We start from the raw sequence: 23,076 nt of genomic DNA, 5'->3' as shown, positions 1-23,076 counted from the left end.
ATCTGCAAGATGGGTGCCGCGACTCTTGACACTGGATCAAAAACGCACGAGAATGGACATATAATGTTTGGCCCATTTTAGGAGAAATGAACAAGATTTTTTGTGCTGGTTTGTGACCACAGATGAAACTTGGTGCATTACTATACCCCAGAGACGAAACAGCAGTCAAGCAGTGATAACACGCGGATTCTCCACTACCAAAGAAAGCAAAGACAATTCCTTCGGTGGGAATGGTCACGGCATCAATGTTCTGGGATGTGAAGGGGACTGTCTGTAGATTATCTCCCCACTGGGCAAACAATTACTGGGGAATACTGTGCTAACCTCTTGGACAAATTGCAGCAAAAGATACACAAAAAAGGCCAGGTTTAGCAAGGAAGAAAGTCATCTTGAATCATCACGCGTGCCGTCGCCATGGCAAACTTCATGAACTAAGGATTGAATTATTGCCACACCCACCTTATTCACCTGATATGGCTCTGTCAGACTTCCATCTCTTCCCAAAACTGAAAATTTTTCTTGGTGGAGGGAAGATTCACTTCAAATGAATTGATAGCCGGAGTTGACATCTATTTTTTTTTTTTTGGGGGGGGGGGGGTTAAGGGCGCTCAACTACTGAGGTCATTAGCACCCAGTCACAACTGTTAGAGCACATAGAATCTAGTAAAACTCAAGGGGGGGGGGGGGGGGGGGGATGGGACACCAGAAAGTTCTTACAAAGATGCAGATAAAATAAGTGAAAGAGTTAGACGTCTTTGGACAAGCCAGTCAAAGTAATGAAACGAAGAACACGAGCAGCTGCTCGAGCATCATCAGCTAAAATATCCTGTAAAGTAGATGGCAGAGACAGGACAACACGAGATTGACTAAAACGGGGACACGACAATAAAACATGGCGCACTGTTAATACATGACCACAAGGGCACTGCAGGGCTGGGTCACCGGAGAGCAGGTAGCGGTGGCTAAACCGGCAATGCCCAATCCGCAACCTGGTCAGAAGGACCTCTTCTCGCCGAAATGGTCGGGAGGAGGTTGTCCAAGCAGTTGGGAACGGTTTTACTGCCCGGAGCTTGTTTCCTTGAAATGATGACCAAGTATCCCACCACAACGACACAAGCCTCTTACAAACAACCCCACTAACGTCAGATGACGGGACACAATGTGAGGCTGGCCGAGGCAGGAGGACTGCAGCCTTGGCTGCAGCATCAGCAGCCTCATTCCCAGGCACTCCTACATGGCCGGGAACCCACAGAAAGCTGACAGGAGAGCCACCATCAGCAAAAGAATGGAGGGACTGCTGGATCCGTTGCACCAAGGGATGGACCGGATATGGAGCTCCAAGGCTCTGAAGAGCACTGAGTGAATCAGAGCAGAGTACATACGATGAATGGCAGTGGCGGCGGGCATACTGAACGGCCTGATGGAGAGCAAAAAGCTCGGCCGTAAAGCTGGAACACTGGTCGAGGAGCCGGTATTTAAAGGCGACGGCCCCGACGACAAAGGCACAGCCGACACCATCGTCAGTTTTGGAGCCATCAGTGTAAATAAAGGTGTGACTGGCAAGTCGCGCATGAAGTTGACAAACCGTGAGCAATACACTGCAGCCGGAGTACCCTCCTTCGGGAGCGAGCTGAGGTCGAGATAAATATGAACCGGAGCCTGGAGCCAAGGTGGTGTCGGGCTCTCACCCTCTCTGAAGGTGGTAGGGAGGGCAAATCCAATTGTCGAAGCAGGCGACGAAAGCAGACTCCAGGGGGCAGCAGGGCAGACACATACAACCCATACTGATGGTCGAGAGAATCGGCGAAGAAGGACTGATAAGAGGGGTGGTCGGGCATTGACAACAGCCGGCAGGCATACCGACAAAGCAGTACGTCGCGCCGGTAGGTCAATGGTAATTCGGCAGCTTCAGCATAAAGACTCGACGGGACTAGTGTAGAATGCTCCGGTCGCAAGACGTAACCCCCTATGGTGGATGGAGTTGAGACGGCGTAAGAGGGATGGCCGAGCAGACGAGTAGACGAGGCTCCCATAATCCAGCTTTGATAGGACTATGGACCAATACAAGTGAAGCAGGACAGTGCGATCCGCTCCCCAAGATGAACCACTAAGAACTCTGAGGACATTAAGGGAACGTGTACAACGGGCAGCCAAATAAGAGACTTGCGGAGACCAACAAAGTTTCCTGTCCAGTGTGGGCCCTAGAAACTTAGTTGTTTCCACGAATGGGAGAACAATGGGACCGAGATGTAAGGATGGCGGAAGGAAAGCTTTATATCGCCAAAAGTTGATGCAAACCGTCTTCTCTTCAGAGAACTGGAAGCCATTTGCCACACTCCATGAGTGTAGGCTGTCTAGACAATGCTGAAGGCAGTGCTCCAGGAGGCATGTTCTCTGGGCACTGCAGTAGATTGCAAAGTCATCAACAAAAAGAGAGCCTGAGACATTAGGTGGAATGCAATCCATAATTGGATTGATCGCTATGGCAAAAAGGGCTGCACTCAAGACGGAGCCCTGAGGCACTCCGTTCTCCTGGAGGAAGACGTCTGACAAGACGGAACCCACACGTACCCTAAACTTTCAATCTGTTAAGAAGGAATCAATAAAAAGGGGCAGGTGACCGCGTAGACCCCACCTGTGCATAGTGCGGAAGATACCTCCTCTCCAACAGGTATCATAAGCCTTCTCCAAATCGAAGAACACAGCTACCGTTTGGCGCTTTCGCAAAAAGTTGGTCATGATGAATGTCGACAAGCTCACAAGGTGGTCAACAGCGGAGTGGCGGCGACGAAAGCCGCATTGAACATTGGTAAGTAGCCGTCGAGATTCAAGAATCAAAACTAACCATGCGCTCCATCACCTTACAGACACAGCTTGTAAGAGAAATGGGGCGGTAACTAGAAGGAAGGTGTCTATCCTTCCCGGGTTTGGGTATAGGAACAACGACGGCGTCACGCCAACGCATGGGGACTTGACCTTCGGTCCCGACGCGATTGTAGGTACGAAGAAGGAAGCTTTTGCCTGCTGGAGAAAGGTGTGCCAGCATCTGAACGTGAATGGCATCTGGCCCCAGAGCAGAGGACCGGGACAGTGCAAGTGCACGTTCGAGTTCCCGCATAGTAAAGGGGGCATTATAATTTTCCAGATTCAGCGAGTGGAAGGAAGGTCGCCGAGCCTCTTCTGCCTCTTTCCTGGGAAGGAAGGCAGGGTGGTAATGGATGGAGCTTGAAACCTCCGCAAAAAAGCAGCCAAAGGCGTTGGAGACATCCACAGGATCAACAAGCACCTCATTACCTGAGGTCAGGCCAGGTACCGAGGAGTGGGCCTTAATGCCAGACAGGCGGCGCAGGCCACCCCAGACGACAGAAGAGGGAGTAAAACTGTTAAAGGAGCTGGTGAAAGAGGCCCAACAAGCTTTTTTGCTGTCTTTGATGACTCTACAGCATTGCACTCGGAGTCGTTTGTATCCAATACAATTCGCCAATGTAGGATGGCGGCGAAAAGTGCGGAAAGCACATCGTCGAGCACGGATAGCGTCTCTACAAGCCTCATTCCACCAGGGGACGGAAACACGACGTGAAGAAGAGGTAGTACGAGGAATGGAACGTTCGGCAGCATTGATGATAACAGCTGTGAGGTATTCGACCTGACTGTCACAACTGAGAAAATTGTGGTCCGGAAAGGTCGCCAGGGAGGAGTAAAGTCCCCAGTCAGCTTTCGGTATGTTCCAGCTCTAAGGACGTGGGGATGGGGTGTGGTGCAGGAGACGAACGACACAGGGTAAGTGGTCGCTCGAATAGGTGTCAGAAAGGACATACCACTCGAACCGACGGGCAAGAGTGGTAGAACAGATTGAGAGGTACAAGTAGGAGTAGGTATGAGTAGAGTCCGAGAGGAAAGTCGGGGCGCCAGTATTGAGGCAGACAAGATTGAGGTGGTTTAAGACATCCGCCAAGAGGGAGCCTCTCTGACAGGATGCAGGAGAGCCCCAAAGGTGGTGATGGGCATGAAGTCGCCAAACAATAAAAACGGCGGAGGAAGCTGAACAATCAGGTGCATCATGTCAGCCCGACTAACTGCGGATGACGATGGAGTGTAGACGGTACAAACAGAAAAAGTAAAGGCAGAAAGAGTAATACGGACAGCTATTGCTTGGAGTGGGGTGGTCAATGGGATGGATGGTAATAGACATCATCCCGAACGAGCAACATGATCCCACCATGAGCTGGAATACCGTCCACAGGGGTGAGGTCAGACCGCTCCGAGGTATAGTGGGTAAAAGCAATACGGTCAGTTGGGCGCAACTTGCTTTCCTGGAGACCAAGGACGAGCGGACAGTGCAGGCGGAGGAGCAGTTGTAATTCCTCCCGATTAGATCGAATACCTCTTATATTCCAACGTAACAAAGCCATCGCTAGTCAGAAAAAAAGGGGGAACTAAACAGGGGAAGAGCTGGTCACCTCGACAGCCGCGGAGGGCCAGGTTTTGAGGGAACAACGCTACAACCGGCGGGAGGCGAATCCTGTTCCATCAAGTCGCCGCCAGCTGCGGCCGCTTTCCCAGGTTGCGTAGGAGGGGCAGCATCATTCGCTGACGAGAGGCCAGCTGAGCGCCTGACAGCAGAGCGTCCCGGCGAAACTGAGGACGGCCGGGAGCAGCGACTCACGGATGGAGCGTCAGACGAAACGCGCCGGGGTGGAGAGGGGGATAGAGACTTCTTCTTGGAGGCCTTCTTGGAATTCCGATGAGGCACGGGGATGGTGGGCTGGACCCGAAGAAGGTCCTCACGCGCGGGGTCCGTAACATTTTCCCGATGGACACCTGAGAAGAGGATCACTTCTCAGGCGGTGGAGGGGGAGGAGGAGGAAGGGTGGCCCCTGGGGCAGAGGGGGCAGAGGCCGCGAGGGAGGAGGATTTGGAAGGGAGGGATTTGGGAGGCGGAGGCATAGACTCCGGAAGGGGGGAGGAGGTGGAGGGGGGACAGGATAGGGGTGAGGATACTGTGGAAGGAGTGGACATGACTGAGGCAAACTAAGTTGTCAACGACACGGGATGGAGGCGCTCATACTTCTTCCTGGCCTCAGAATAAGAGAGACGATCCAAAGTTTTTAATTCTTTAATCTTCTTCTCCATCTGTTATGCGGGGCAGTCTAAAGATCTAGGCGAGTGGATGCCAGGACAATTGACCCACCGAGGTGGTGGGGTGCATGTATGTTCCTCACGAAGAGGACGTCCACAATCGCCACAAAGGGGCTCAGCCTCATACCGTGACGACATGTGCCCAAAGCGCAAACACCGAAAGCAGCGCATAGGAGGTGGGACGTAAGGTCGCATGTCGCACCGGTAGCACATCACCTTTACCTTCTCCGGGAGAACGACCCCTCGAAGGTGAGGATAAAGGCCCTGGTGTCGATGCGACGGTCTTTGGGGCCGCACTGGACTCGCCGGACGAAATGCACGCCTCGGCACTCCAGGTTGGCCCTGAGCTCCTCATCAGACTGCAGCACGAGGTCCCGATGAAAAATAACCCCCTGCGTCTTATTCAGTGCCAGATGCGGGACAATGGACACTGAGATGTCCCCTAGTCGGTCGCACGCCTGGAGCCCCGCCGACTGTGTGGCGGAGGTGGTCTTTATAAGAACAGATCCCGAACGCATTTTACTGAGAGCCTCGATTTCCCCGAAGATGTCCTCGATGTGCTGGACAAAGAACATGGGCTTGGAGGTGGCAAACATTCATTTGACTGAATTTTAGACAATAACTCTTTCAAAATGCTCCTGTGATTTTCCTCTAATTCTTTGTCCCAAGACTTTCTAATATATTTAAGAAATTATTTAATATACTTGTTACCTGTGGCTTATTTATTGCCCCCTCCGTACAATTCAACAGTGATGTTATACTGTTTTGTGGCTGGTTGTCTTGTTTCACTACATTATATATAGCCTCAAGTAGGTTGTAAAAATTGCTGATTTCTGAACTTATGTGCATGTTCCTTGATTTTTTAATAACTGTTCTTAGTACTGAGTAGTTTTTGTTATTTTTGTTAATGTCGTCATCGTCTTCAGGCCTGAGACTGGTTTGATGCAGCTCTCCATGCTACTCTATTCTGTGCAAGCTTCTTCATCTCCAAATACGTACTGCAACCTACATCCTTCTGTATCTGTTTAGTGTATTCATCTCTTGGTCTCCCTCCACGATTTTTACCCTCCACGCTGCCCTCCATTACTAAGTTGGTGATCCTTGATGCCTCGGAGCATATCCTACCAAACGATCCCTTCTTATAGTCAAGTTGTTCCGTAAACTTCTCTTCTCTCCAATCCTATTCAATACCTCATTAGTTATGTGAACTACCCATCTAATCTTCAGCGTTCTTCTGTAGTACCACAATTCGAAAGCTTCTATTCTCTTCTTGTCCAAACTAGTTATTGTCAATGTTTCACTTCCATACATGGCTACACTCCATACAAATACTTTCAGAAATGACTTCCCGACACTTAAATCTATACTCGATGTTAACAAATTTCTCTTCTTCAGCAACGCTTTCCTTGCCATTGCCAGTCTACATTTTATATCATCTCTACTTCGACCATCATCAGTTATTTTGCTCCCCAAATAGCAAAACTCCTTTACTACTTTAAGTTTCTCATTTCCTAATCTAATTCCCTCAGCATCACCCGATTTAATTCAACTACATTCCGTCATCCTCATTTTGCTTTAGTCGATGTTCATCTTATATCCTCCTTTCAAGACACTATCCATTCCATTCAACTGCTCTTCCAAGTCCTATGCTGACTGACAGAATTACGATGTCATCGGCGAACCTCAACGTTTTTATTTCTTCACCTTGGATTTTAATACCTACTCCGAATTTCTTTTGTTTCCTTTACTGCTTGCTCAATATACAGATTGAATAACATTGGGGATAGGCTACAACCCTGTGTCACTCCCTTCCCAACCACTGCTTCCCTTTCATGCCCCTCTACTCTTCTAACTGCCATCTGGTTTCTGTACAAATTGTAACTAGCCTTTTGCTCCCTGTATTTTACCCCTGCCATCTTCAGAATTTGAAAGAGTATTGCAGTCAACATTGTCTAAAGCTTTCTCGAAGTCTACAAATGCTAGAACGTAGGTTTGCCTTTCCTTACTCCAGCTTCTAAGATAAGTCGTAGGGTCAGTATTGCCTCACGTGTTCCAAAATTTCTACGGAATCCAAACTGACCTTCCCCGAGATCCGCTTCTATCAGTTTTTCCATTCGTCTGTAAAGAATTTGCGTTAGTATTTTGCAGCTGTGACTTACTAAACTGATAGTTCATTGATTTTCACATCTGTCAACACCTGCTTTCTTTGGGATTGGAATTATTATATTATTCTTGAAGTCTGAGGGAATTTCCCCCATCTCATACATCTTGATCACCAGATGGTAGAGTTTTGTCAGGACTGGCTCTCCCAAGGCCGTCAGTAGTTCCGATGGAATGTTGTCTACTCCTGGGTCCTTGTTTCGACTCGGGTCTTTCAGTGCTCTGTCAAACTCTTCACGCAGTATCATATCTCCCATTTCATTTTCATCTACATCCTCTTCCATTTCCATAATATTGTCCTCATGTACATCACCCTTGTATAGACCCTCTATGTACTCCTTCCACCTTTCTGCTTTCCGTTCTTTGCTTACAACTGGGTTTCCATCTGAGCTCTTGATATTCATACAAGTGGTTCTCTTTTCTCCGAGGGTCTTAAATTTTCCTGTAGGCAGTATCTATCTTACCCCTAGTGGGATAAGCCTCTACATCCTTACATTTGTCCTCTAGCCATCCCTGCTTAGCCATTTTATACTTCCTGTCGATCTCATTTTTGAGACGTTTGTATTCCTTTTTGCCTTTGTTAATAATCACCAAGAATTTCAAGTTTTATGGTATCACAACTGGAATTTTAGATTTTTGCTTTCTCTTGCATAAATTTCCAAGGACACCCATGGAAAAGCATAAAAAATTTAAAGCTAAAATTGGACTAGAAAGTATAAAGTATCAGTTTTTCCGCCTGATTAAGACAGTGCTACGCACGTGTGAACAGTGAACCTTGTTTTCACAAACTCCAGGATTAAATAAATGGTCCAGCAGATCAGCATACTATTGACAATATGAGAAGGAAAACAAAGATAGAAAGAAAAGAAGCAAGCAAGGAACGTATGTAAGAGTTTACCATCCTACTGACATTTAGGTACTTTGAGACAATGCTCTGACTGTGGAAGGAAGTGACCTTGGCCTTGTACGAATACTTCAGGCATGCACAAATGGAAATTAAACTGAATAAAGGTGGTCTGATAGCTATCTGAGCACCAATTTTCTCAAACAATTCCAGTATGTGTGCCCACATATTACAACAGAGCTGACCACAAATTAGCACTGTGCTAAGAGCTTCACAATTCAAAACTTAACTACTGTATTTACTGATGAACTGTAAACTTCAGCTTAGTAACCATTTTCACTAGACACACGGTTCAAAATTATTGTAAGACTGACACCAACAGCAGTGTGTTAAGATGACAAGCAGGGTTCCACCTCCTGCACAAAACTCTCTTCGATGTCACATTCCATTTAACTATCTAAATCTTGCAGTACTCTTAATACTGAAATCTGAACTGATATGTTTTGAAAGTGGTAAGGCTCAAGTTTTACTTCCTTCACCCAGGTAATACAAAAGTTTACATAACTGCACTCCCAGATATGCTATGGAATTAAATGTTTGCATTTAAAGTTAATGCTGTGGAATATTTGTCATGGTTGAAACTTCCTAGTTATATTTAGATGAATATAATATTAAGAATCAACGTCAAACTAGAATTCTGTCATAGGTCCTTGACACAAGATAACATGATTTAAATCAGATGCATAATAATGTTCTGATGTATGTACAGGCTAGTCTAACAACCGATTGCTTGATATATCACCACATTTTTTTTAGTTACCCATATTTCTAAGATGATAAATGTGAAATGAAAATATTTAATAATCAATTTAAAACATTTCTATTAAATACACACAACAAGAGAACTCCCAACACCAGAAAGACAACTTCAGTATTCCAAACACCTAATGCAAGTTAAATTTTGCTTATTTAGTGTACAGCAAAACAACAAAACTGTGAGATGTAAATCTGGAAAGTAAAATACAGAACAAAAACAAAATTATTAACAAAACAGTATAAAATTATAGTACGTGAACATTAAGAGATATTAGTAAGATCATAGTTCTGTTCCATCCATACAAGCTTATTTCCACCATACTTTACCAAGCAACCACTTCTACAGTGGGGCCTTTAAAGTCTTTACATATCCTCAAAACTTTTTTATATGGCATCCTCTGAAAATGTGGCTTCCTGTGTGTTACACTGCCACTTACCACTGGAAAAAATGCACTTCAAACATATTTCTGCACATATCACTTTGCAAGAGCGAGGTCAATATGCAGCTTACACCAGTCATTCATTTCTATCATACCTGCATCTCATAGCAAACACCTTGAGAACTAAATGGCAAGAAACACTATCAAAAGAACTTATGGTTTTTGCATGTTTGGCTTCACTGGATTAACAAACCATTTATTAGAGGGACAAATGACTATCAGATGCTGATGGAATAAAAACACTTCAGTTTTAAGTAATGTGTCTTATTACATGAATTGTTTCAGAAGCCTAAAGCTCCATCACCAGATGCCACCAAATAATCAAACGTGTAGCAGTCAGGCCAGACAGTAACAGGGATCAAACACACCCAATCAACACAGAGGAACAGTAAACAGCACCGACCTCAACAGCCAACAAGGAGTTCCTTACTGGCTGTCAAGGCAGGTGCCATGGTTGCTGCTCCTACATTTCCATGTGTTGTTCGGTATATGTTTGGTCCTTCATGACCAACTGGCCCAACCACCACATATTTATGATTAATTATTTGGTGGCACTTGATGGAACTTTAAGCTTTTGAAACTAGTTACATCAAACAAGAAAAATTACTCAAAACTGGAATGTGGATTTTTTATCTCATACTATGTTCCTCAATTGCAGACATTCATCTGATCAAGTATTTCATACAACAGATCTACCTTTGAGAAGAGGTTTTATTTGCACCTGCAAACCCACAACTGGGATCATCAAAATGAATGTTGGGCAAATAATTGTTTCTCTAGTCATACAGTTAATCATTTCATTCTTTGGAGGTACCCACAAGACTTGGGAGCAAGAGAAAGACAACTCAGCAGGCAGTATGACTAAGGTCAGAGAGAAAGTCGTGAACTGCAGACATCAGTGGATGACAAATTAATGCTGATTAATAGCCTGAAGACAGATCATTGAGTTCATACCAATTAAAACAAAGTTGAGGGAGATCTGAATAATGAAATGCATGGCTCTGTTGATGGCTATTACCCCTGTTGTAAATTACGTGTTCCCAGCAACATATACTGCGGACAGACTGGAGACGTAAAAGCAAATCTTAGTCTATCCAGTTTTAGAGCCAGAAGTGACAATGATGGGAGCTTCCTGAAACTCCTTAAGAGCAAAGAGGAAAAGAAACATAATGAGGGAACAAAAGTTAGTTCTTTGAAATAAATTAGACCTAATTTGTGGCCTGGGTACTAACCTGGGAAAGGGGGGGGGGGGGTAGAACACAAGATCACATTCTAAGGAGGTTATGTGAAGGTCCTGGCAGAGTGCCTTGAGGTGCATTCCACTGAGAGCAAGTATTAGCACAGTGATGCCCCCCTGTATGCAAAAAAAGAATTTGAATATAATAGGAAATTGTCAAATGACAATTGCATACATGAACAAGAATTGGTACTGTTGGAACTGATGAGGGAATAACCCCATCTCAGGAATGAGACTGGACGAGTCCTGAAGGTGCCGGTGGCCAGTATGATTCCATGATGCAGAACTATCAAATAATTTTAAAGTTGAAGGTGTTGTTGAGCCATAAACAGGGCAACTATATTCCAACAGAGATGAGACCAGGATCCAATAAATAGGGAGGAGATTAGAGTGATCTGCACCCCCATGAGATGTAGGCACGAAAGCAACCAGATAGGATTTCTTATTAAAAGGAGTCCAAAAAATTGGGTACCCACTCAGAGTTCTGGGTGAAGGATGGACTGTGATGCAAGAACAGAAGTGACTCTCACATGAGAAAACTGGAAACCATAGGAAAGTGTCCAGTGGTGTTCAACCAAGACTAAAGATGGAAGCTACACTACATTCAAAAGTAGTTGACATACAGCACAAGGATGAGCAGTGGTCCAGCAGGATAAGAGTAACACTCAGCAAGGAGCCCTGCAGAACACTGTTCTCTTGAACCTATAGGGAGCTAATTGGTGTACGAACTCTAACCGGAAACAACCAACTGGTGGGGTAAAAATTGACAAATAGCAACATGTAGGGAGCCTTGAATGTGCCAGTAAGGGATGTCAAGTAAAATGTGATTGTGCCAAACAGTGCCCCATGTCATACATAGGTCAAGATATAATTTTTAAGCAATTTTTAAACCATTTTTCTTATTAGATTGCTTACTAGATTGCAAGGCCAGACTAAAAAAATTCTTTGTTTATAAAACTGAACTGACCTTTAAAATCACTGAAAATAGTCACCTGAACTTTATCCTCATTATCACCATCATTGTCCTCTTCATATGTAAGATGGTCTTCATTGTCACAGAGCGTTACTTACGCTGCACTTCTTGAAAGATTTAACAGTAATGTCTTCTCTCACTCTAGGCCATGACTTTTATCCACTGATACTTCTTTTATTGTAGGTCACTTTGAAGCTCCCTTCGACATGAATTCACATTGGGTTTCATCCATCATCTATTTGTTCCTTTCCTCTCCCGTACACACTTTAAATAGATTATTTATAAAGATGTCAATGTTTGTTATTGTGAAGTGAGTCCTCCCAAAACAGCAAGCTCTGCATTTCACTGTCTGAATTTCTCTTTCACAGAATTTTTCAAATGACTACTAAACTGATCTAGCACAAGAGACCTGTTCTTCAATAAAGAACCTTTCCTTCTCTCCCACACTGTCAATCCATAATTTCATCCCAGCATCATCCATCCAACCCTTGCCGTGTACATTACCATCATCTGGTGGTATTTCAAAAGGTTTTTGCATTGCATTGCACTTGATAACATTCACTGGATTAAGCTCAGTACCACCAGCACAACATGAAAGGACAACAATGTAGTGCATTTTTTTCATGTGCGCTTGTTTTTATAAGTACAGTTTTAGCACCTTTCATGCAACATTTCTGTTACTCAGTACACCAAATGTCAGGAGTTTCATAAATATTTGCTATCTGGCTTATTTCCACACTGATTTTCTTTTGACGTTTAACAATAAAATGACGGAAAGATAATATTTTCTCTTCATACTCTTGTGGCATTTGCTGAGATATTTTTGTTTTGGTTCGCACAACACTTCATAAACCTGTAGCACCAAGCAACTCTACTATTAAAGTTTATTAAGTTTCACTGTAGTGATAATGAGCATGTTTTTTAATCATTTTTGTATTACTTTCAATGCCGTTCTGATGGTGTCCTTTAATCCATTTCAATATGTCATCTAGTTTTGGCTATTTTGCATTCAGTTCTCTTGTTTACACATTTAATCTTCCTCACTTTTATTAAGTTGTTCATTCCTAGCCCACCAATCAAGAGTGGTTTTTTTCTTTTGGTGGAAGGCCAAATTGCTGCTCAGCTCCTGTTTCCATGTTCTGCATATGCTATTATTTTCAATTTATATCTCACATCGTATGGATACCATTTATTATTGTGAAATTAGCTATTAACAAAAATATTGTACTTTTACCAATAAGACAAATCACTTTCAATTCAATTTCACTGGCACCACAGACTGCAGTGACATGTCACAGGTTAGTGTTCTGGTTTTGTGGTGGTGCGGTGGGAGGCAGAAAGTGTTATCAAGCTTGTGAATCCCTGGAACTCACGTTCATTGCATCAGTGCACTGCTGCTGCCGCAAGTTGTATCCAATGTTGCCAGATAGAGGTTTCCCATGGCATCGAATATATGGTCATTTTTAAACTGGTAGGTACTTTAAATCACACGCTGGACATTTTTATATTAGTTTTGAGTATAAGATGCACCTGAATTATGGAGGCATTTTTTCGAAGAAATAAGAGCATCATAGTCCGAAAAATACGATATCAAAGGCCGTCAGTAGATGGGGTCTGAGTAAGTCAGATATTGGATCACCTGATTAAGACTAATTAGGGCCCGAGTGAAGAGGCTGAAGCAGTTCCCAGTCAGTGAAAGGCTCATTATGTAGGCATGATGGGAGGCTAAAGGATAGCATTTTTCAACTGTCTTATGCTTTCGTAATGTAGTTGGATAAAAGGAGGACATCAATGCATGCACAAAATGGGTCACGATATGTTTGGCAAGATCCAATGCACTGGTGGGTATACCGCCACGGAGGAGAAGATCTCAACATGGATACAGGGATTAGCGAACACAAGATTGTCATCGCGAGACTGAACACAAGATTGTCATCGCGAGACTGAACACTGTAACTCGCTAATCTTCCAAAATAAACTAAAAATATACCTATTCAAAAAAGCAGATAAAAGTTCACTTTACACCTTCCCGAGAGACCATCTCCTTCCAAATTAATGATGTAAATTTAGACCACATGTGACTTGAATTCAAAGTAGTAGTATCAACAGCACTTGAGAAATTTATACTAAATAAATTAAAAAACGACGGAGCTGGTCCCGTTGGTACACAAAACGGGTCAGGACACTGTTCCAGAAATAACAAAGAAAGCTTGTCAAATTAAAAAGAAAACAACCCCAAAAATTGAAAATCTTGTAGAAGCTCGAAATTTAGCACAGACTTCAAGGAAATATGCTTATAATAGTTTCCACAATGAAACTGTCTTGAAACCAGGCAGAAAATCCAAAGAGATTCTGGTCATGTGTAAAGTATGCTAGCAGCAAGACAATCAATGCTTTCTCTGCATGATAGCATTGGAAATACTATCAAAGACAGTGCTGCTAAAGCAGAGTTACTAAACACAGCCTTCTGAAATTCCTTCATCTAGGAACCCAAAGTAAACATTCCAGAATTTGAGACATGAACAGCTGCCAACACGAGTAACTTAGAAGTAGATATTCTTTGAGCAATGAAGCAACTTACATCACTTGATAAAAGTAAGTCTTCCTTAATGTGTACCGATTAGGTTCCTTTCAGAGTATGCTGATACCATAGCTCTATACTTAATCATACACAAGTGCTTGCTCGACAAAAGATCCATGCCCAAGTTGCATAAGTCACAACAAGATTCAAGAAAGCCAATAGGTGTAACCCACCAAATTACAGGTCCTTATCATTAATGTAATATGCAGCAGGATTTTGGAACATAAGGAATTACCTTTAAGACAATGGTTTATTGACACACAGTCAACATTGATTTAAAAAACATCATTCTTCTGAAACAACTAGCTGTTCTCTCACACAAAGTGTTGAGTGCTGTTTATACGGGATTTCAAATTGATTCCACATTTCTAGAGTTCCAGAAACCTTCTGACACTGTACCTAACAAACGGCTTGTAATCAAATTGTGTGCTTATCGAATATCTCGGTTGTTTGACTGGATTCGCAATCTACTGTCAGAGATGCCACAGTTCATAATAACTGACATGAAGTCTTCGATCAAAACTTAACTGATTTCTGGCATTCTCCAAGATAGTGTTCCACGCCCTCTGCTGTTCCTTATCTATATACACTATTTAGAAGACAATATGAGCACCCATCTTCAATTGTTTGCAGATGATGCTGTCTTTTATCACCTAGTCAAGTAATAAGGAAATCAAAAACTGCAAAATGATTTATAAAATACATTTGTATGGTGTGAAAACTGGCAATTGACTCAAAACAGTAAAAAGTGCGAGGTTATCCATGAGTGCTAAAGAATCCATTAAACTTCAGTTACTCAATAAAATCAACCAAGTCCAAAGGACACAAATTCAACTAAAAACCTAGGAAGTGCAATTACGAACAACTCAAATTGGAATAAAGCAAAAATTGTCTGTCCTCTTGAAGTACTGCTGCACAGCATGGGATCCTTACCAGATAGGATCAAAGGAGTATCACGAGAAAGTTCGACACCATATGCTATCCACTTTATTTCTGCACAACATTTATTTACTACACAAATTTGAAACTGCTGCATCAAGTTTTTTGTCCATGCCATATCTTAATATTTTCAACTGGTAGTTTTGTGGAGGAAATGAACAATTTGTTTTTGCAAAGTTTAATTTCAATTTTTTTTTTTTTTTTTAACCAATGTCTAGTTCCCTAGGTTTCTGCTCAAAACCTGAATTAACTGTCAGGTTCACAATAGACTATTGCTGGAGAGTTTTCTGCACACAGGGTGGTATTAATCCATTAACTGCTCTGGACATGTTAACGCGTGCGGCTTTGTACCTGTCCCTGTGTGCTCTGAACATGTTCAGAGCACACAGAAACAGGTACAAAGGCGCGGGTGCTAACACGTCCAGAGCAGTTTAAGGGTTAGACAACCTGGCACGGCATACATACTGATAATACAAAAATATTGGTGGCACTAATATTTGTCCTAGTTGAACATCTAATTAAAGTTTCCAGCCACTGTTATGAACAACACCTCTGCTTTCTATTCACTTTCCTATTGAATGGCTAATACAGAAATACTAATTATTTAGTTAAAATGTATATCTTCATATGAAAAAGTTTGACAAATCCAGTCAGATTTAACCCTAAGTCTGCAAATCTTGGCTATGAGGCATTCAATATTACAGCATATGACCAGCTGGTCAAGTGTTACGACTCAACAAAAATTTGTGAACTTTCTAAAAAATTACAAAGGATTGAACCAAAAGCCAAGATGTGGACCTCCTCCTCCTCCTCCTCCTCCTCCTCCTCCTCCTCCTCCTCCCCCCCCCCCCCCCATTTTAATTCCTAGCATCTGTAAGAAATACCAACAAAAATTGGTTATCTTCCTTTAAAAGTAGAAAGGATAAATCAATTTAATTAGTGTTTCATGTTTCAAATTCTTCACTTATCTTACTCATATTTTATCTAAATGTCTTCTCTTTCCTTGAACCATAAGACATAAGCTGTTGACTGACATTCTTATTTCTATCACCCTATCCCTACTTCTGGAACCATGAAAAATTGTTAGAGACCAAAACAAATGTTTATTACCGTATGTTTGATTTATGATTATCAAAATAAGATGAGATATACGAATAAACTATATGCACAAACAATATGTACTTGGATGAAGTGAAATCCATTTTATTTCTGATTCGCAATCTCAGTGCTGCACAAAATTATTAATTTTCTAAAAGTTATTTCATCACACAATAAAAAATTGAAAATCTATTCTAATTGTCATACAAATGTACTCAATTTGACAAAAACTGAAATATAAAAAGCAATTTGTATTGATGAAAAATATTTCTTTCACTATAATAGGTAAAATGTGCATAGCAGAAAGTTTTTTGTGGAGGTGCATACCTGGAGCAGATGATAAAAGGTCTGGTCCTAAGCCATCCTGTTGTCCAAAATTATCAATCATCTCAAAACTACCAGTGAGAGGGGCGGAACCTTGTGTACCAAACATGGCATCTGCAGGCATATCAAAATTATCAGTAACTTAAACAGACAGTACTATATATCACAAGTAATGTTTACACATTTATGTAGAACAGGAATTTATATGCACTTACAAATATGCATAGCACGATACAAACAGGCAAGGTAAACATAGCAGAAAAAGCTAACCGACTCCAAAGATTTCTTCATATTTCATTCACTATAGCAGTGCATTGATGGGCAAGTGTTAGTTTCAACACTACAATTACAGTGACATTACTGCATTGAATCTTATAGTTACAGTGTGTCTAGGTTATACAATGAGAAACAGATACACGACAAAGAGGGTATAACGTACCTGCTTCTCATGTCTACAACAGTCTATGTAAAGTGATTCTGTATGTGTTTCCATGGCTACACATCAGTGTTGCTGCAGTTCTATACAAGACATTTCAGCAACATAGCTTCAGTACCACCAGTAGCATTCTGTACTTCACAGTTTAAATCCAGCAACAGCATTGCTAGCCATCAGGTATCTTCTTTTGCCAAATGAAGAAGAGAGAGAAACTGAACCACAACTGTTAAGTGACTGCACATAAGATGTGGTGATTTCTTGGCTCCTAGTTCACAGTGTGCACTTCCCACTTTATAGCAGTACAGACGTGAGCCCCATGGCAGGTATTAGCTGACACTGATGATCCAAGCATATACAACCAATGTCTGGAGCATTCATCAAAACCACAATTGTCTCTCAATGAATATAAATATTTGCTGGGACAACACTGTTCCACTGTATAGAATACTATTCCACCTCAGTAAATATTGCCATTTTCTAATGTGTTCAAGCTAACATGCTGCACTGTGCTATTTGTTTTTCTATCCATGAATTAACCTCAATGCAAGTGTGTATGCACCCAGTCTTACAGTGGTAAACTTACACTTTTTGTCAGTTGTGCAATACTGTCAGATGTACTCTTGTGCAAGTAGCTTTTGTATTTCATGTCATGGAGATGTTTCTAGCTGGTGTAATTGCCCATATATTTGTTTGGCAGCACTGGCCTCAAGTTGTGACCTTCCAGTCTCACCACAGTCATGGCTATCAACAGATGATCAGGTTACCCATACTGTTATTACTATAATAAACCCAGGTGGTAGCCCTTTTTACACAGAAGCTATTCAGAGAAACTTTCACTTCATGACCCCAGGAAAATCTAGATTTGATGTGCAATACTTATCTAAAGTTATGCAACTGGGTAATGTACAGAAAATTCTCTTACCACCCTGAAAGCATATGCTCACAAATTTTGGTTTTACATCATGGTGACGTAATTACTTTTATTTCCCCTTCCATTTGAAACTGAGGACCCCTGAAAACATAGTAGACACTTCTGCCATTTAATATGGTTAATAATTGTCAATCTAAAATCTAAGTTCACATCAATTTTGAACTTTTACATGCTACAGAATTAAGAACACTGAAGGAAACAGTAAGCTGCATGCAACAATCATTCCCTTCTAATGTATCTTAGTTCTAGGTATCTTTCCTTCTTTGTTAAAAAAAAAAAAAGATCTTAAAAATTATGAACAGTTATGATACTATACAAATCAACACTAAAACTGAAAACAGCCTTGTCCTATATTAGTAACCATGCTGTACCAATATTCAAAGAAATCGGTCATAGCATGCATATACAGGCAAACCACTGTACATAATTGTAAGTATAGTGGTATTTGTATTAATCTTCTCCATAATCAATATTTCTTTTTTGCAATGTTTCAAAAACCTTAATAGAAAAAACTCCCAAAGAGTTAACAACCTCACTCACTATACTAAACTGAATGATCAACATAAGGGACCGAGTACTTTAGTGAACTATGATGAAGGGATAAAAGGTCTCAGCTCCAAACATGGATGTTCATCACTTTAAGAAGATTAATCTGAACCCTAGCGTCTTTCAGGAACACTGTACAGTTCTTCCCATACATCTTTCATTATCTCAAAACTTTGATTTCTTCTCCTCACTAAGAACTAAACTCCTTCCTATGTTAAAATTTATTATATTTGAGACATCAGTTATGCCACATTGTGTTTACTCTGTTGCCTGTACAGTAATAAAATTCAGTGTTGAGAATTTACACTGCAGTATGTGAAGGAGGATTACCACTGTCCACTAATCAGAGGAAGCACTTCACATAAGACGGGTGCAGTTAAAAAACATGGCCTGCAAAAGCTTTGCTCAAAGGCTCTGGGATATTTGTGAACCACAAAAAATGTAAGAAGATTGGGTTATAAATACTAACTCCATGAAGACGCCGACTGGAAACATTACAAGCTTAGATATTATGAGAATGGGGCTGACACCCCTCACACCTCCACAAAAGAAGCATTCAAGCATTTGCCTGAATAGATTAAGGGATAAAGAGAAAATCTGAATATGGATGGATGTGGCATACTTGGTTGTAGGATACCACCCATCTGCTTTAACCTGGGATGTAGTTGCACTGTGCCACGGTGTGCTGTGGGACATTGAGTTGTGGTGTGTTTTGGAGTGGAAGCAACACACTCCAGAGGGTATGGTTGTGTAGTGGTGGCACACTATAGTAGTTTTATTATGTGGTGGTGATGTACTTGTGAGGAATGTTATTGGGTCATTTAGTGTGCTACAGTTGTCATGATGTGGACTGTAAGAAATTACATGGTGACACAATGGAATAAACTGCACACAATGTTTATATATATATATATATTATTTAAAAACAAAGATGATGTGACTTACCAAATGAAAGTGCTGGCAGGTCGACAGACACACAAACAAACACAAACATACACACAAAATTCAAAATTCAATCTTTCGCAACCAACGGTTGCCTCGTCAGGAAAGAGGGAAGGAGAAGGAAAGACAAAAGGATATGGGTTTTAAGGGAGAGGGTAAGGAGTCATTCCAATCCCGGGAGCGGAAAGACTTACCTTAGGGGGAAAAAAGGACAGGTATACACTCGCACACACACACATATCCATCCACACATTGTGTGGAGATATATATATATATGTGGTATATGCGGATGGATATGTGTATGTGTGCGCGCGCGCGAGTGTATACCTGTCCTTTTTTTCCCCCTAAGGTAAGTCTTTCCGCTCCCGGGATTGGAATGACTCCTTACCCTCTCCCTTAAAACCCATATCCTTTTGTCTTTCCTTCTCCTTCCCTCTTTCCTGACGAGGCAACCGTTGGTTGCGAAAGCTTGAATTTTGTGTGTATGTTTGTTTGTGTGTCTGTCGACCTGCCAGCACTTTCATTTGGTAAGTCACATCATCTTTGTTTTTAAATAGATTTTTCCTTCGTGGAATGTTTCCTTCTATTATAACTATATATATATATATATATATATATATATATATATATATATATATATATATATATATATATTGTCAAAATTTAAATTTATTCTTAGATGCCCGTACAACCACTGAATAAGTTGACCAATACTTATTAATTCACAGGAGAAGGTAGGTCGATATATGTTTATTAGCATATCAAACCTGCATCTATTAATAATGAACACCTTCTCCCACAATTTAATTAAGAAAACATTGATCCACTTACGATGTTCATTGTAATCTATTTTCTCATGGGTTCCACCGTCCTGTCCTATCTGACTATTTTGTCACGTTCACTTCCTATCATACAACCTGTATACAGTTACCAACTGTAAAATGTAAGAAAAGCTGCCGACAATTTTTCTCAGAAGGTGACTTACGTAGGTGAACTGGAGATTGGGATACTAGCTTTTGTAGTTGTGGGGAGGGTTGATTTGTATCCTGTTCTGGGGTTGACCAAAGTTTAACTGGACACAGTAATACTGTGCTCTTATGGTGTGTTTTGTTGGGTTTACTTTTTGGTATAGAGTTTTCAGTAAGTCCCCATCCAAAATCCCCTTTTCCCATAGTAGCCCCACTAATTTAATTGGGTTTAGTCAGTGTATTGGTTTGCAAGGTATTTGTATTTTTGCAGCTTTAATGGCTAAGAGATCAGTCTAACTGGCAATAATAAATAAAGCACCAGCTCAATGTAGTCCAACAGACACGGCCATGTATAAAACTAAGTATGTGGGGGGGGCTACAGTAACATAAGAAAAACATACTAAAAGATGATTCAGTATTTTTTTTAACAGTATCAGACAAAACGAAACTTCTCAGATATACAGTTTTTCGTCGAAATTTTTTTGCTGGTGATTAGATATGCAGAAACTGAAATGCCAAAAGACAAACACAGTGCTGACCACACCAACAGAAATTAAATTCCGAAAAATAGATGCTCAGACGTTCATTAGCAGTTTTTCATTCACATGCAACAATACTACTCTGATCTATCAAACTTACAGGTAGAGCCACCGCAGCATTTTAAGTAGCACAATGATAAAAGAAAAACAATATCATTAGCGACAATATCACACAGCTTCTATATTAAATTTTTCAGTATCTCCTGTAATTTCACTGTACCTTGATCTAAAACTTAGTTAAAGTCATACACCAAGTCATCAGTAAATCAAACGTCGAAGTTAACTGATTATGAAAATTAAATACAAATTATAGAACCTACAGAAACATACGATTGGAAAAAAAAAACAAAAATGGGGTTAACAACCTTGTCTAACGTTCTGGTAGTATCGTTTGCAAAGGAAATTAGGTTTCCACGTTAATAAATCCAAAAGTACACACACACACACACACACACACACACACACACCTCTGCAAAGTAGGCAACCACACTGCAACATTACATTTAATTTACTTCCTTCTTACCGTCTGCAGCAGGTGGTGCATTTCCAGGATTCAATTCATCCTCCAATCCGGCAAGCTGATCTTGTTCTCTAGCTAGGAATTCTGCTGCTGGATCAACTTCAGGTTGATCGAAATTATCACCAAAACCATCCATAACTAAAAAATTGAAATACGAATCAGTTGTGCGCCAAAACACTACGTAAGCTTTTTATATAGGTATGGTGTTTTACCTGCCAAGCCACTACGGTAATTCTCCAGAAATCGCCAATTAACTATCTCCCACGTTCCAATCTGCTCTCTTTAAATACACACTACTCCATGTAGCACACAGCATATGACGTACATTGACAGTTGGATACACCCCACCAGCAATGCAGCCACCACTTTACAGGAAAGTTACAGTAGGCAGTTGGCAGTACGAAATATTTCCCAATGTCCGTCTAGAACTGATTTATTTCTTAACAACACTCTCTCATTGAAATATTTTCTGTACAAAATAAAATTTATTTTGGAACAAGAAGTGAAAAAAATTGATTGCTAGGAGATGTTTAGGAAAAAAATGTTAAGGCCATTTCACATTGCTGTCAAGTCACACCACGTGAAGACATTCCACAATATTATTTAAATGGCGGCATGCCATCAACAGATCTTCACGCGACCGCCAAGGTTTTACGGAAAGAAATTTTGGACGGTGGCGTCGCCTGCTAACATCGGAAATTAATCTATTTCGGCCGCTCAAAGTCATGTTAGAATAGTGGATGTTGTGCTGTTATGTTTTCTTAATGTTTATTTCTAGGGATAAAAGTTTGGACGCTTTTGTTTTTGTGAAAAATTGCAAGTATTCCACGACGAGTTGGTTATATTTTCCATTGAGTGTTTTTCCATAAGCGGGGTCAGATATCTGAGAGAGAAAAATTGTTTAGGCTTTACAATTACGAGCAGTTTATACTTGCACGATTACGGCACGGTGGATTCACACTGTCCGTCATGTCACGTCACGTCAGTTAGCTTTACACACCCATGTGTTCATCTCCATATTTCGTTTTGTCATGCTTTTCGTTGTTGATATCAGTTGTTATTGCAAGTCTCTGTTTTCGCGATTTTTTATTTGTTAAAAATTGTTTTGTTTCGTTATTTCTTTTGTAATTATTTATAATTCTGTAATGACAGAACAGTGACGTATTATTCTGAGTTGTATGGGCTGAGTGTACGAAGTGTTTGTCCTCTAGTACATCTATAAAGTCAATTTTTGCACATACTAGTACTGTATTTAATATTTTAAAATGAAATGGATCATATGGCTGCAACTCGAAGAGGAACAAGTGCGTAGAATCAGACAGATTATTAAGTGTTTGTATGTTGTCAGGCATTTGTAATGTTTGATAAAGAAACAGACCGAAAGCTTCAGACACTGAAAAAAATGTGAAAATGCTCTTTTTACATACATTACAGTTATTTGCTTCAATATGTGATTATTGCAAGATTATTTACTGTTAAGCACCTCTCTGGATTGTGCAAGAAACAGTTTTGCGAGAATCAGTGGTCAATATAAATGCAATTTCACTAGCTAACCCTAGCACAAATAAGGCATTTCAACTGTCAAAATACAAGATACAAAGAAAACCTCTTGAAGGGAAAGGTATTGAGGGAGATATGACTAT

At 41.1% G+C, this 23,076-nt stretch overlaps 1 protein-coding gene across 4 annotated transcripts in view; it reads right to left on the bottom strand.

Annotated features, from left to right (window-relative positions):
- LOC126094659 (clathrin light chain) overlaps positions 1-21,803 on the bottom strand; it is a 74,385-nt gene extending 52,582 nt beyond the window's left edge. For all 4 annotated transcript variants that reach the window (XM_049909163.1, XM_049909165.1, XM_049909164.1 and 1 more), the window contains exons 1-3: positions 21,646-21,803; positions 21,437-21,571; positions 16,555-16,665 (exon numbers count right to left, since the gene is read on the bottom strand). In XM_049909163.1, the coding sequence (XP_049765120.1) occupies positions 16,555-16,665; positions 21,437-21,569 (244 nt within the window). In that variant the 5' untranslated portion in view covers positions 21,570-21,571; positions 21,646-21,803. The remainder of the gene's footprint in view (positions 1-16,554; positions 16,666-21,436; positions 21,572-21,645) is intronic.
- Positions 21,804-23,076: the final 1,273 nt, after the last annotated feature.

The sequence above is a fragment of the Schistocerca cancellata genome, chromosome 8, assembly GCF_023864275.1.
Source record: "Schistocerca cancellata isolate TAMUIC-IGC-003103 chromosome 8, iqSchCanc2.1, whole genome shotgun sequence".
Lineage (NCBI taxonomy): Eukaryota > Metazoa > Arthropoda > Insecta > Orthoptera > Acrididae > Schistocerca > Schistocerca cancellata.
Note: the sequence above shows the minus strand (reverse complement) of the source record. Positions and strands in the feature narration are given on the sequence as shown.